Here is a 12,744-nt window from a genome sequence, read left to right on the forward strand (position 1 = left end):
CTGGGGCTCATCTCCAGCCTCATGCCCGTGGAGGTCTGTTAGCAAGAGCTGTGTGACTTTGAATCTTCTTTCTCCCCCTTCTTTCACACACTGAAGCCTCCATCATGCTTCGTCCCAGTCCAGGAGACGAGCAGGGCTTCCCCCATGCCAGCAGCACCAGGGCTAACCTGTGCACTCTCTTCCCCACCCGCAGGTGCTGGCACCCTGAGCAGAGCGGAGCAGCAGCCTCCTGAGGTGGTGCCTGGGAACCTGAAGCTGCAGAGGACTTCCCCAGGGAGACCGGAGGAGAGGAGCTCCCTGACACCTGAGCCGGGCCAAGTGCAGAGGGGGCAGGGCAGGCCTCCAGAGCAGGAGGAGAGCTGGGAGGTGAGCAGGGCACCCGGTTGAGTCGTGGGTGGGTGTAGAGCTGGGGCAGAGCCCGGGAGGAGCCAGGGGTGCAGTAAGGAATCTGGGGAGTGGAGAGTCCTGAAGAGAGACAAGCCTGTGGTGATGGAGCTGCAAACACACCAAGTTGCATTAGCTGGAGCTTCCTCCCAAGTGCAGATAACCAGGGGAAAGTCCTTGCCTCTAAAAGTGCTGCCTGGGCTACCTCAAAAGGTTGAATGAATCGAATGTGCTGAGCTGGGCTAAGGCTGACACGTGAACTCCTGTGTCCACAGCTGCATCCACAGCACAGGTCAGCTGACAAATGGGGAATGTTGCACCCCTGCCTGTCACGGCTAAGCTGCAAATAATTGTAGCACAGAGTGATTCCTGACAGGGCTGTGGGGGCTGAAAGCAGGTGGACACTGAAGGTGTAATGCTTGTGACTGCAGCTCCCAGAGGTGTTTGAGGACGTGGCCGTGTATTTCTCACGGAAGGAGTGGGAGCTGCTGGAAGATGAAGACAAGGTGCTTTACCAGGACCAGATGCTGAGGAATTACCAAGCCCTCGTTTCCCTGGGTAAAGCTCTGGTGTTTTAAAGCAGAAAATCTGTGCTTTGCTGCGGGAAACAGAAAACCCAGATCCCTGGTGATAAGGCCTCTCTCCCATTTCATATTTATATGTCCTCCTTTATTTGATCCAGGTGCCTTGGCTTGGGTCTTCCCCATTCTTGTAACTCCTGGTGCTTCCATATTCAGCAGTTCCTTGGCAACATGATCTCCCTTTGCTCTCTCAGCACAGTCATATCATCTCCAGTTCATTCTGCATACATTTACCAACAGCTCTTCCTTGGGGAATTATTCTGATTTCCTCCCTCTTGCCTAGCGTGTCCTGTCCAAACACATTTAGCAATCCCAGCATGCTCGGTTCTGTGCTATCAAATCCCCTTTCTCCTCTTTTGGCTATGACCCAGTAGAAGATAACGGAAGTCTTATCAGCCTCTGCTGCTACAACATGTGGATGATACATTTCCTCTCCTCCTCTTGTAATACATGTACACGTGATGTAACCCAGGTACTTCTACCAAGGGCTCACTGGAAGTTGATGTCCATATTCCTTCCTAACATCTTCATCTCCATAACCAGAAACTCTGGTTTTGCTGTATTTACTTTAAGACCTGTTCTCTCGAGCTCATTCTGCCATTCTCAGACGTTTTCTTGTCCTTCTTAAATCCGTCTGCAAACCAGACACCCATCAGTGTGATTAAAAAGAAGTGGACTAGGTGTAGGGATTAGTGAAAACCAGTTTTCATTTCCAGAGGCTCTCGAACACAGGAGCTGGTTGTGACTTGTGCACAGGGTTGAGGTACTTATCTTTTCCTAGGTCAGTTTGCTTTTCTGATGCTTTCTTTCCCTCCAATCGCCCCTGAGGACTTCCTTAGGGAAGTGCTCAAATGCTTTCTCTAGCTCAACAAAGACCATATAGACCATTTCTACATTATGGCCATTCACAGGTTGTGAAATTGTGTCCCTTCTGCCTTTGTTTGTCCATATCCATGGCTCCTAAAACTTTGTTTTAAACCCTGCAGTATTTGCCAGCCTGTGCACTCATCTCCCCTCCCGGGATAATCCTCCCATTGGATGGGATAATTGCCTCAATTTTAACTACAGTTATTGCAAAATTATTCTTTCCTGTGTCCTGGTGAGGATGAATTACCCTCTCTCCCAGAAAAAAATGTAATTGTCAGCCACCTGTCACCGAGGCTTTTTGCTGCCAGAGTCCTTGCTCTAAAACCTTCATTAATTGGTGAAACCTTCTCTAATTGTATAAGTACCCTCTCTTCAAATGAAAGGATGGCAGCAGGTGCTGGTGCGCGGTGGGAGGTGAAACTGCTTGCTGTGCGCAGCTTCCCTCCTCTCCCTAAAGAGCAAGGCCAGGACAACATGATTAAACTTAACTACATACAAATTTAATAAGATATAAAAGATATAATATTAACATATATATACACATAATACAAGAACTATGGACAATATATGGTGTATATCTATACAAACACTATACACAGGTGAGGGGTCAGGTAGTCAAAATGGGGGGGGGAGCTCATTAAATGTTATGAAGTCTTATACTCTAATAAGGCGCAAAGTTCACTAAGCATATGATGCAAGGTTCACATAATATGAGGTGCCGAGTGTCACAACCCAAAGTTGTGGTTTTTTGTTCGTGTGTGCTTCGGCACCGCTAAATTATGTTCCCGCTAAATTGCAGCTCCTTTGCACGGTGGAGTTTTCTGCTGCAATAGGAGAACCCGCGTGCAAAAATGTATTTCCCGCCGTTTATAGCCTTCTTTGCATGGTGCATTTCTTTTGCATCATGGTGATGCACGGTGCAAAGGAGTTCCCACCATTTGTATTTAGATTTGCGCCACATTATTGGCCAGATCTAAATTATGCACACGTGGCGGCTAGCTATTGGCTTCCTAGCCGTACAAAAGGCTTGTGTGGTTTCCGCCCAAGTTGGAGGACTCCATGACTACCAGGAGGAGGAGACTTCGCGCTGTGTGAAGATCTCCAAGCAATGTGGACCCTTGCGGACCCAACTCACCTTTCTTAAGCAGGCAACGGATTCAGCCACTCCGTGAGGAAAGAATTGCCGAACCCGCGGAGCCTAAACCACTCCGGGGTCAAAGAACCGAGTTTGTCAGAGTCCTCCAACGAGGATTCAAGCGGAGCTGCGCCTGGAAAGCTGTCCAGTCTACACCGCGACCACCTTGGGTGTAAGTAAATAATCTTTTCAATCAACCACTACGCCTCCGTAACGGATTCTAGCTCGCGCGTACCTTACCGCCCCGCGGTTTTCTCCGGCCCTGCGTGCCCGGGCTGCTGGCCACAGCCTGCGTGCACAAAGATGGGCCCGGCTCGCACATGGGATCGGGAGCCGGCCCGCACACCGAGTTCACAAAATATGAGGCGCAGAGTCTAGGGGAGAATGGACAAGGCAATAAGCTGTGTTGAAGCAATGTCAGTGCCTTGGGGAAGGACAGCCCCAGATGGGGGGAATGGGAGCCCTGATATCCCAGCTGCACCCCTCGACCCACTCAATTAACCCAGCAACCCGAGACCCTTCTTTCCCTTAGGGGTCTCCTCCCAGCTGTTTGCCACCAAATAGGAGGGCCCTCCTCCCCTATGGGAATCCCTTTCCCTGGGAACTCAAACGCTCCTTGGCCTGATGAGGACCCCCTCCTCCCTCAACAGGGGTCCTCAGCTGCTCAGGGCTCTCCCCGTCTTTGGCCCTCTCTTGGCCATGTGCACTGTCTCATGCACCGGTGGCCCCTCTTACCCTGTGCACTGTCTATGCACCGCTAGCCCCTGCCTCATGCAATGGGGAGAAGGGTTGGAGACCCGTGCTGCCTGGCGCAGCACCCAGGGTATCGGTCCACTCCCAGACCCTCCCTTTACACCGCGTGCCTGGTGTCATGCCAGGATTGGAGACCCAAGCCGCCACATGCAGCTTCAGGGTCTTGGTCCACTCCTGGACCCTCCTTGTACCAATCTGTGCACCGGGTGCCCGGCCTAGTGCTGGGGTTGGAGACCCAAGCTGCCACGTAGAGCTCCAGGGTCTCGGTCCACTCCCAGACCCTCTGTGCACTGCCCTGTGCACCGGGTGCCCAGTTTTGTGCCGGGGTTGGAGATCCAAGCTGCTGCGTGAAGCTCTGGGGTCTCAGTCTGCTCCTGGACCCTCTGTGCACCGATCCATGCACCATCGCTGTGCTCTCTGGTCCACCAATTGCTTTGAGCCTCCTCAAAGCTGGAGCACGGGACTGCCACTGGTAAGCCCACCATACTGAAAATAAGCTCATTTCCACCCATTTGCCTGGAATTACACTGATAAGATAAATGTTTTCCATCCATAAGTGTGTCCAATGTCTCTTCATTTTGGTACCTTGAAAACCATAAAAGCTTTATCTTTCTTCTCTCTAGTACATCACAGATCACTGCATCTCCACGCCTGTCTCTGGTCACTCTGTCAGTTTGATACTCTTTTTATACCAGGGTGTTGTTGGTGCTTTGTTTCCTATGACCCATCCCTCTGCTACTGGGTGACAAGACCCATCACCTGTTGAAGGCTTCTCCCTGTAGTGCCTTCTTTTTCCTAAATGCCCATCAAGGCCCTAATGGAAACCTTGAGTTCATTGGATCCAGTCCCCAAACCCCAGTTAGTTATTCTGCATTCAGTACCAAGTCACAAACCCTCTTTAACCACTGCCCCAAACAGGATATCGAGGTCTCACACCTGACTTAATCTGCTCCATCCAGCAAGGACAGGTGGAGCTCTGGGTCTGTGATGATGGGGATGATGAGGAAATCTCAAGGTTGGAGGACCTGCTGCCAGGTGAGCTGTGGCTGTCCCCTTCACCTGACTCCTCTCTCAGAAATGCTCCATGCCCAGCGTGCCAGGGAGACCTGGAAACTGCAGACCTGCCCTGTGCTGCCATTGCAAGGTGCTGACCTCAAATGTAGTACATTATGCTGCAATGTGTCTGGGCATGTTGTTCCCACTGTCTGAAATTCAACGATGTGGAGTCAAGCAACTGTTCCCTTCTTCTTCCCCTAATTACAGCTGCTAGAGGACAATCAGGTTGCTGTCTTGATTTGTAGGCCTGGATCTGTTTTCCCTGGGATACCATGATCTTAAATTTTCATGTTCACTCAACAATATAAGAGTTCATTCCCCAACCCAAGGTAGCCATGCCTCTCTAACACCCTCTCCCAGGGCATGCTGGGATGTGTAGTCCCCCATGGAAATCAGCCTGGTTAGCAGAAGTTCTGTGTAGCCATTCCTGTTGGACAAGAGAGAAGCTGAAGCTTTCCCTGACTTCCCTAGATCACACTTGGTGCTTCATCATAGTTTCAGGCTGTATTAAATGGTTCGATGGCATGGGTGGGTTAAGCTTTCATGTTGCGTGGAAAAGTGACTCCCCCATGGTTTGTACAATTATTTTCCCCTTCCTGTTTCATCTCTGGGGCCCTGAGTGTCACAAAACCTGGGACTCAGCACCGAGTCCAGGTTTGGGTTCATGCCATGGCCTTTGTCATGGCATGAACCCAAACAGGAATCTGCCTTTGTCATGGCAGATTCCTGTGACATGCTGGCCACCTGGGACTCATCGGCAGCAGCAAGCTCCACGGGCTCATTCCTCACACCAGATCTGTCTCTGGAAGCAGGCAGGAAGCACAGCCCTGCTCCTGTCATGATAGAGCCTTAGCTCTGAATCCTCCCTTCCCAGAACAGTTCTTGGAGGGATGAGGGATGGAAAATGTTGGCATTTTCTACCAAGCAGAAGCAGCACTTGTGTGTACCACAGAAGCAGGTGATCCAGTGTAAGGCCGTGATCCCCACACCCCCCCAGACAACTGACAAACCTCAAAAATACACCCTGAGGCTGTTCAGCCTTGTACCCAGATGTTGCTCTCGGGACCCCCAGAGATCAGGGGCAAGCACTGGAGAGCAGCAGCCTGAGTGGTCTCAGCAATGCACTTTTTGACTTTTCAAACGTGTCAGATCAGTCAGGTGGAGTCCATGTCATCTCGCCCTGGATCCACCAGGGCTGTGGGATAGAGCAGCTGTGAGAGAGCCTCACTCTTCCTTTCAGCAGATGCTTTTGGTCTTCTTCTTAGCCTGTTAGAGCATGAAGCCATTTAGTAGTGTCCTAATGCACATGTCCCACGTGGGCTTCTCCCAGCAGGGTTTGAAGTGATGGGGCTGACAGCTGGGCCAGAAACCCTGAGAGTCCAGCTCTGAACTCCATCGAGAAGGGAACATTAGTGCAGCACAAGGGCCTCCCCTCCCTCACCCCCAGCACTGGGGGTTTTGGCAGGAAGACCTTGTTTTCTTGAAAGAACACAAGTGCCAAGGTCCAGGCCTGCTCCGAGGCTCATCCCAGGAGAAGGAATAGCAGTGTTTGCCCTTTGCCAGCGGGGCAGGGACTAATCTAGAGTTTCTCTTCCCCACGCAGGAGGTGCCTGGATGCTGAGCAGAGCTGAGGAGCAGACTCCTGTGGAAGGGTCTGCAGACCTGGAGCCACCACGGACTTCCCCAGGGAGTTTGAGTACCCTGAGACCTGAGAAGGAGCAATGGCACAAGGATCAGGGGAGGCCACAAAAACAGAAGGAGAACCTAGCAGTGAACCAGGTACCATCTCCAGTTGAGCATGAGAGCGGAGAAGAGACAGAGCCCAAACAGAGCCCTGGGTGCAGAGAAGTAGTTGTGGAGCTGAGAGAACTGAAGAGCCCCTGGAAAGAGGCCCTGCATCCAAATGAAGGCAGTGAGGAGAGCATCAGAGGGAAGCAGAAACTTGCCATCAAGCACAGGGGCAGAGCCCACCCCTGCCCTGAGGTCAGGAAAACCTTTAACTGCCCCTCACTCCTGGCTTTGTGTGAGATAAGACATGCTGGGGAGAAGCCCCATGTATGCACCAAGTGTGGGAAGAACTTAATCTGCTGGCAAGACCTGTCTCAGCACCAGTGTGTGCAGAGTGGGGAGCAGCCACATCATGGCACCAAGTGTGAAAAGAGCTTCAGGCAGCCCTCCATCCTGGGCAGGCATAGGTGCATGCACACAAGGGAGAAGCCACATCAGTGCTCTGAGTGTGGTAAGAGCTTCGCCAGCTCCTCCAACCTGGCCAAGCACTGGGTCATCCACACAGGGGAGAAGCCACATGGGTGCTCTCAGTGTGGGAAGAGCTTCACCCACTCCTACAACCTGGTCCAGCACCAGTGCATCCACACTGGGGAGAAGCCACATCAATGCTCCATGTGTGGGAAGAGCTTCACCTGTTCCTCCCACCTGGCTCAGCACCAGTGTATTCACACAGGGGAGAAGCCACACCAGTGTTCAGATTGTGAGAAGAGCTTCACTTGCTCCTTTGATCTGGCCTGGCACCAGCTCATCCACACAGGGGACAAGCCACATCTGTGCCCTGTGTGTGGGAAGAGCTTCACCCAACTCTCCCACCTGGCTCAGCACCAGCCCATCCACACGGGGGAAAAGCCACATCAGTGCACTGTGTGTGGGAAGAGCTTCACCCACTCCTCCAACCTAGCCCGGCATCAGCTCATCCACACAGGGCAGAAGCCACATCAGTGCTCTGATTGTGGGAAGAACTTCACTGACTCCTCCAACCTGGCCTGGCACCAGCGTATCCACACTTGGGAGCATCCATAATTCTGGCAGCAATGCAGGATTGTCTACCTGTTAAGCACTGTTACCCAGATTACAGGTAACCTTGTGCATAGGCTACTGATACCAGTCAGAAACAGGTCTACCATCCAACCTTTTATTTGCTTGCACCCTAAAACATGAAAACATTTATTCCAAAGTTTATCTGGCTATCTGCAACAGCACAACATAGTTTTCACTTATACCGGTTGGGGAGACTTGAGAGGTGTAAGGAGGGTGGCGCACAGATTGGCAGTTGGTCTTCCTGAATTTCCTGCATTCTCCAAATTTCCCTCCAGCCTATGCTCAGTATTTCTAGATGGCTGGTTTTGATATTCTGATAAATAATCTCAGATTGGTTTTATTTATTATTTTTTTTGTTCATTGTGTATCTCACCCAGATGGAGCTAAAGCACCAGAGTTCTCCCCCGTCAGATGAGTTCTGAGCTGGGAACGAAGCACTGTAAACATGGATCCAAGGGAGCACTAGCATGGCACCCTGCACTTCCCCTTCACACCTGGGGCTGGCATGCCTGGGAACTCTACCACTCAGGGGAGAAACCTCCTGTCTGCAGTCAGTGTGGGAAGAGCTTTGTGAGGCAAAGGCACTTGGCCCAGCCCCAGTGCACGTGTGTAAGGGAGAACCTATATGGCTGTATTGTGTGGGATGTGTTTCCCCAGAGCCTCCCACTTGGCCCGTCCCCTCTGGAGAGTGGCCTCACTGCTGCAGATGCACCAAGTCATCCCCATGTCTGTGACAGGGTGCTTAGCACACCTATCACTGTAAGAGAGGAAGAGGCTCCAGGGAAAACTCGGGTGGCAATCAGGGGAATCAATTGAGCAGGGAGGGGTAGGGCTTAGGGAGGATATAAGCCCAGGGACTGAGTTGAGCTGGGCAGTCTTATCCTGGTAGCTGCTAGGAAAGGAACTCTGGAGCAGACTGCCAAGGGAGGGACCCTTACCCACTCCTGGAGGTATGCAGCCATAGGGCTGGGAGCACAGCCTTAGGGCTGGTGGAACAGAGAGAAGGCAGTCTGAGGGCTGGTGAGTATCTGGCAGCTTGTGGAAGGGACTATGGAGAGGTAAAGAGGTCCCTCTTGGCCCAGGGAGAGAGGGGCCAGAGAGCTCCAAGAGAGAGCAGGGGTTTAGAGGGCCCTGAGAGTGAGCAGGTGAGGTCTAGGTCTATAGGTCTCAGTAGCCCAGGAGTGGAGCCATGGCTCAGGAAGGGCCAAAGGCCAAGAAGGGCCACAGTTGGAAAATGGTGGGGTGGGAGAGCCCATGGGTCTCAACTGGCCTAGGAGTGGGACCAGGGTCTATGGAGATGGAGCAAAGGCTGGGAGGGCCATAGCCAGAGACCAACAGGGTCAGAGTCCTGCAGCCCAGACAGAGATAGTAGCCTGAGCCCACGATGGGGCAGATGAGGCAGGCCTGAGCATTTGAGTGATTGATAACATCTGCAAGGCATGGATGTGGGCATTAGGGGAGGACAGAGCCCATTTAATTAGCCCTTAAGGGAATGAGCAGCAACACTGGCACTCATGGGGAGATCTGACTTGAGAAGCCCTGGGGCAGCCTCCCTTTCCTGGAGGTTTCATTTCATCAAGGCATGGCAGGCAAGGAAAATGGAGCGTGCACAAAGAGAGTAAGGTTGAGGGGGGCAGAAGGGGCTCCAGGAGCATCACAGCCACCCCTGGAGATTAACCCTTTTATAGCGAGGAAGAAGCCACATCACTGCTCTGACTGTGGAAAGAGCTTCAACCGCTCCTCCCACCTGTTTTGGCACCAAAGTGTTAACTCCTGGGGAGGGACTTCACTGCTGCACTGACGGCAGAAGGGCTCTGGGCACCTGGCCCAGCACTAGTGCATCCACACAGGAGTGGCTGTAACTATGCCCAGACTGGGGGTATGGGCTCTGAGGACAGACACCCTCCTCACCCAACAGTGACTGCACTTGGGCAGTGACCTTGCCCCTGAGCTCAGTGTGGAAAGAAATTCACCATTCCCCAGTCCCTTAGGAGGCACTGCAGGACCCGCCAGGCCTGGATTCCACCCTGCACCCCACCTTTCCTTGCTCACACACAACCCATCTACCAGACGGGCTTATACCGCTGGATATTTGCAAGCCACTGTCTTCCCCTGAGCCCAATCCCACAGATTTTGTTCTTCGGCTCTGCCAAGGCAGCCACCTGCTGCTTCCCACCTCCTTTTGTTGCCCATCGCAGCTGGTCTTGTAACAGGGCCTAGAGCTGAGCATGGGATCATTGTGGCTGATCTCTACCTCCTCCCAGACTTGTGAAAGGACCAGAGGCCAGAGCCCCTCCAGTCCCAGAGGCCTCTGGGCTTTCCCAACCACTTCCCCTTTTGGATTGCCAGGGTTTAGGATCTGTGGCTGTTCCCAACCATGGGGAAAAGAAGCCATTCACCCATAAGCGTTGCTTATCTCCCCCCAGCTGCTGGGCTGAAGCAGCAGGGAGGCCAAAGGAATGAGGTTCTGGTGCAGGAGGAGGGTGGAAAGCATGTGAGCAGGCTCTGGGGCCTGAAATCTGCAGGACTTGACAGGCCTGTTGTGACCCCGTGATCTCAAAGTGTCCTGTCTTGACTGCTCTGAGACATTAATTCCCCATCATGCAGCATGGTCTTTCCTGTCAGCCCTTCTCCAATGGTCTTAGCAGCTTATCCCCTGGTCTTTGTACTGCTAGACCGGTCTAAGGTGAAGTTCACTCTCTTTATGGAGTGGGTGCGACATGTTGTGAAGGTGCCTCTGACCTGGTGCTTTTCCAAAGGCTTGAGTAGGCTGGTGAGTGCCTAAGTGGATATGGGGGTGGGGTGGTCAAAGGGTCTGGACTTCTAATGGCTCCTTCCTGAGAGGGGAGCCTGGTAGCCGATCACCTCCAGGTCTCCAGAAAACTTGAGTGCAAAGCCTGGCTCCCCGAGGCTGCTCTCACTCCACCCAGATCATGGCACCAGGAGCCAAGCCAAGCCAGCTAGTGAGGCTGAAAGGGACGCTGGCTGCATTGCTCCCTTGTGTGAGGTTAGCTCTAGAAACAGAGGCACCTTCACCATGCCAGAAAACCTTCTGCTGCCCACGGGGGTCCTAGTCACGCTCCCCTCTGTAACCGGGATAACCGCTAGCCTCCAGGCCTTGAGCCCAGAGGGAGTGCAGACCCACAACAGGGTCTGGGTGACTTTCAGGATGGGTGACAAAGACTGGTTGAGGAAGGTAGGAGCCACCAATACCTGGACCCATGAAAGTCGCATGCCTCCCGAGGCTGGCGGGGCATGGTGACCGCCCGCAGGTGGGGGCATGGCAGCGGTGAACGGGAAGCTCCCATGGGCAGCTGCAGCGGTGTCGGCCGTGAACGCTGGTCAGCGATCAATGACCATCCTCAGATGCCGCCGGCGGCGTTGGCGGCGAGGGGTTGCGAGCAACAACCGCCTGCAGGCACCACTGGTAGCCAATCTCAGGGGGTGCATGTGCACCCACGCGCACCCCCTGCATGTCGCCAAGGCCTGTAGGATCCACAGCCCATAGGAACAGGTGCTCTTCCTCTGGCGAGGGACACAGCCCAGGAGCTCCGTGGGTGACCTGCCTGCTCCTTGGCCGCCTCTGACACAGCCCTGCGCATGTCCTGAGACCTCACACATTCAGCACTGTGATGGGACAAAAGAAGAACAGGTTTCCCTGTAAAGAAGGGTCCAGCTGACCCCCACTGGGGCCAGAGCCCCGTGCAGCTGAGCAGAGCAGCCCATCTGGCACAGGAAGGGAGGGTCCTGATCTGGAGCCCACCCACCCTCCCAACTGCATCCACCAAGGGGTAAGCAGGCTGGCAGGGCCTGACCTGGGAGAGCGGCTGCCTGCGATACAACCATCCACTGTGCAGGCACTGCCCTGTCTAGCTGGTGTGGGAGCTGTTTCCCTTGCCCCCTCGGAGCCTGCTGCAGCCCCCACCCAGTCACAACCCTCTGCCCCCCTGGGACGGGGGCCGTAATGGGCCCCATTTGCGCCCCACTCTGGTGTTAACAAGCAGCGCTACATGCCTATGGGTCAGGGAAAGGCTCCTCCTGGGCTGGGGAAGTAGCTCAGGAGCACTGGTCCTGGGCCAAGGCTGAGAGGTAGGGGACTGGCTGGTGTGTGGGCCAGCGCCAGCCCCAGCCCCTTCCTGCAGCGTCCTGAGATGGCCCAACAGCCCCTCCCATGGCACTCCCGCTGCCTCACAGCCAGACAGACCCCCCCACACACACCCACTACCCCTGCCCAGAGCCCGCTGCTACGGGTGGGACTCGGCTCCAGTCTCGGCACAAAGCTCCCCCGGGCCCCTCCACACCTTCCTCTGGGAGGACGGGGTCTGGCCCCACCCTGCCCCAACCCCCCTCGGTTCCCAGGCACAAGAGAAACAGCCTCAGCCCCCCGGTGCCCCTCATTCCCTACCCACAGCCTCCTCCCACCCCCTGGCCCCGGCCCTGCGGGTGCCCCTCACTCCTGACCCCAGTGCTGTAGCAAGGGGGGGCAGCGGGACACGAGCGGGGTGAGGGAGGAACAGAGGCTGGAAGGTTTGGGGGAATTTGAGGCATGGAGGAAACAGGCAGGGGCACAGAGCGGGGGCTGTGGGGGCCACGGGCATGGTGGGAAACAGGCTTCAGGGCTGAAAGGCTCTTCAGGAAACTTGAGGGCTCACAGGGTGGGGGGGACCTGAGATGGGGGGAGCTGGGGCATGGTGGGCTCAGGGATGACCGCCTCTGGGAAACTGAGGCATGGGCTGGAGGGCTTGTTGGGGGAACTGAGGAATGGAGGCTCGGGGAGCTGGGGTCTCACTGGGGGCAGCAGGCGCAGGGGCCCCAGGGCTCAGAGGTGAGCAGGCCAGGGGGGCTGGAGGGTTCAGGGGAAACTGAGGCACAAGGCCTTGAGGGTTTGTGGGGGGACCTGAGACACGGGGGAGCTGGGGCATGGTGGGAAACAGGCTGTGGGGGGGGGGACAGCTCTGGAAAACTGAGGCACAGGCAGGAGGGCTCGTTGGGGAAACTGAGGCACTGAGGCCCAGGGCTGGAGGCTGATGGGAGGAAGCGGAGGCTGGGGGGCGGGGGTCTCACTGGGGGCAGCAGGATGCAGGGTGAGCAGGCAGGGGGGCTGGAGAGCTTGGGGGAAACTGAGGGCGGGGGCTAGGC

General features: G+C 54.8%; 1 protein-coding gene across 1 annotated transcript in view; it reads left to right on the forward strand.

Annotated features, from left to right (window-relative positions):
• Positions 1–12,744, forward strand: part of LOC112548144 (zinc finger protein 184-like) — a 29,428-nt gene that overhangs the window by 1,899 nt on the left and 14,785 nt on the right. Inside the window, exon 4 of the mRNA XM_025192719.1 lies at positions 6,380–7,584. Coding sequence (XP_025048504.1) covers positions 6,380–7,584 — 1,205 coding nt within the window. The remainder of the gene's footprint in view (positions 1–6,379; positions 7,585–12,744) is intronic.

The sequence above is a fragment of the Alligator sinensis genome, unplaced genomic scaffold, assembly GCF_000455745.1.
Source record: "Alligator sinensis unplaced genomic scaffold, ASM45574v1 scaffold1411_1, whole genome shotgun sequence".
NCBI lineage: Eukaryota > Metazoa > Chordata > Crocodylia > Alligatoridae > Alligator > Alligator sinensis.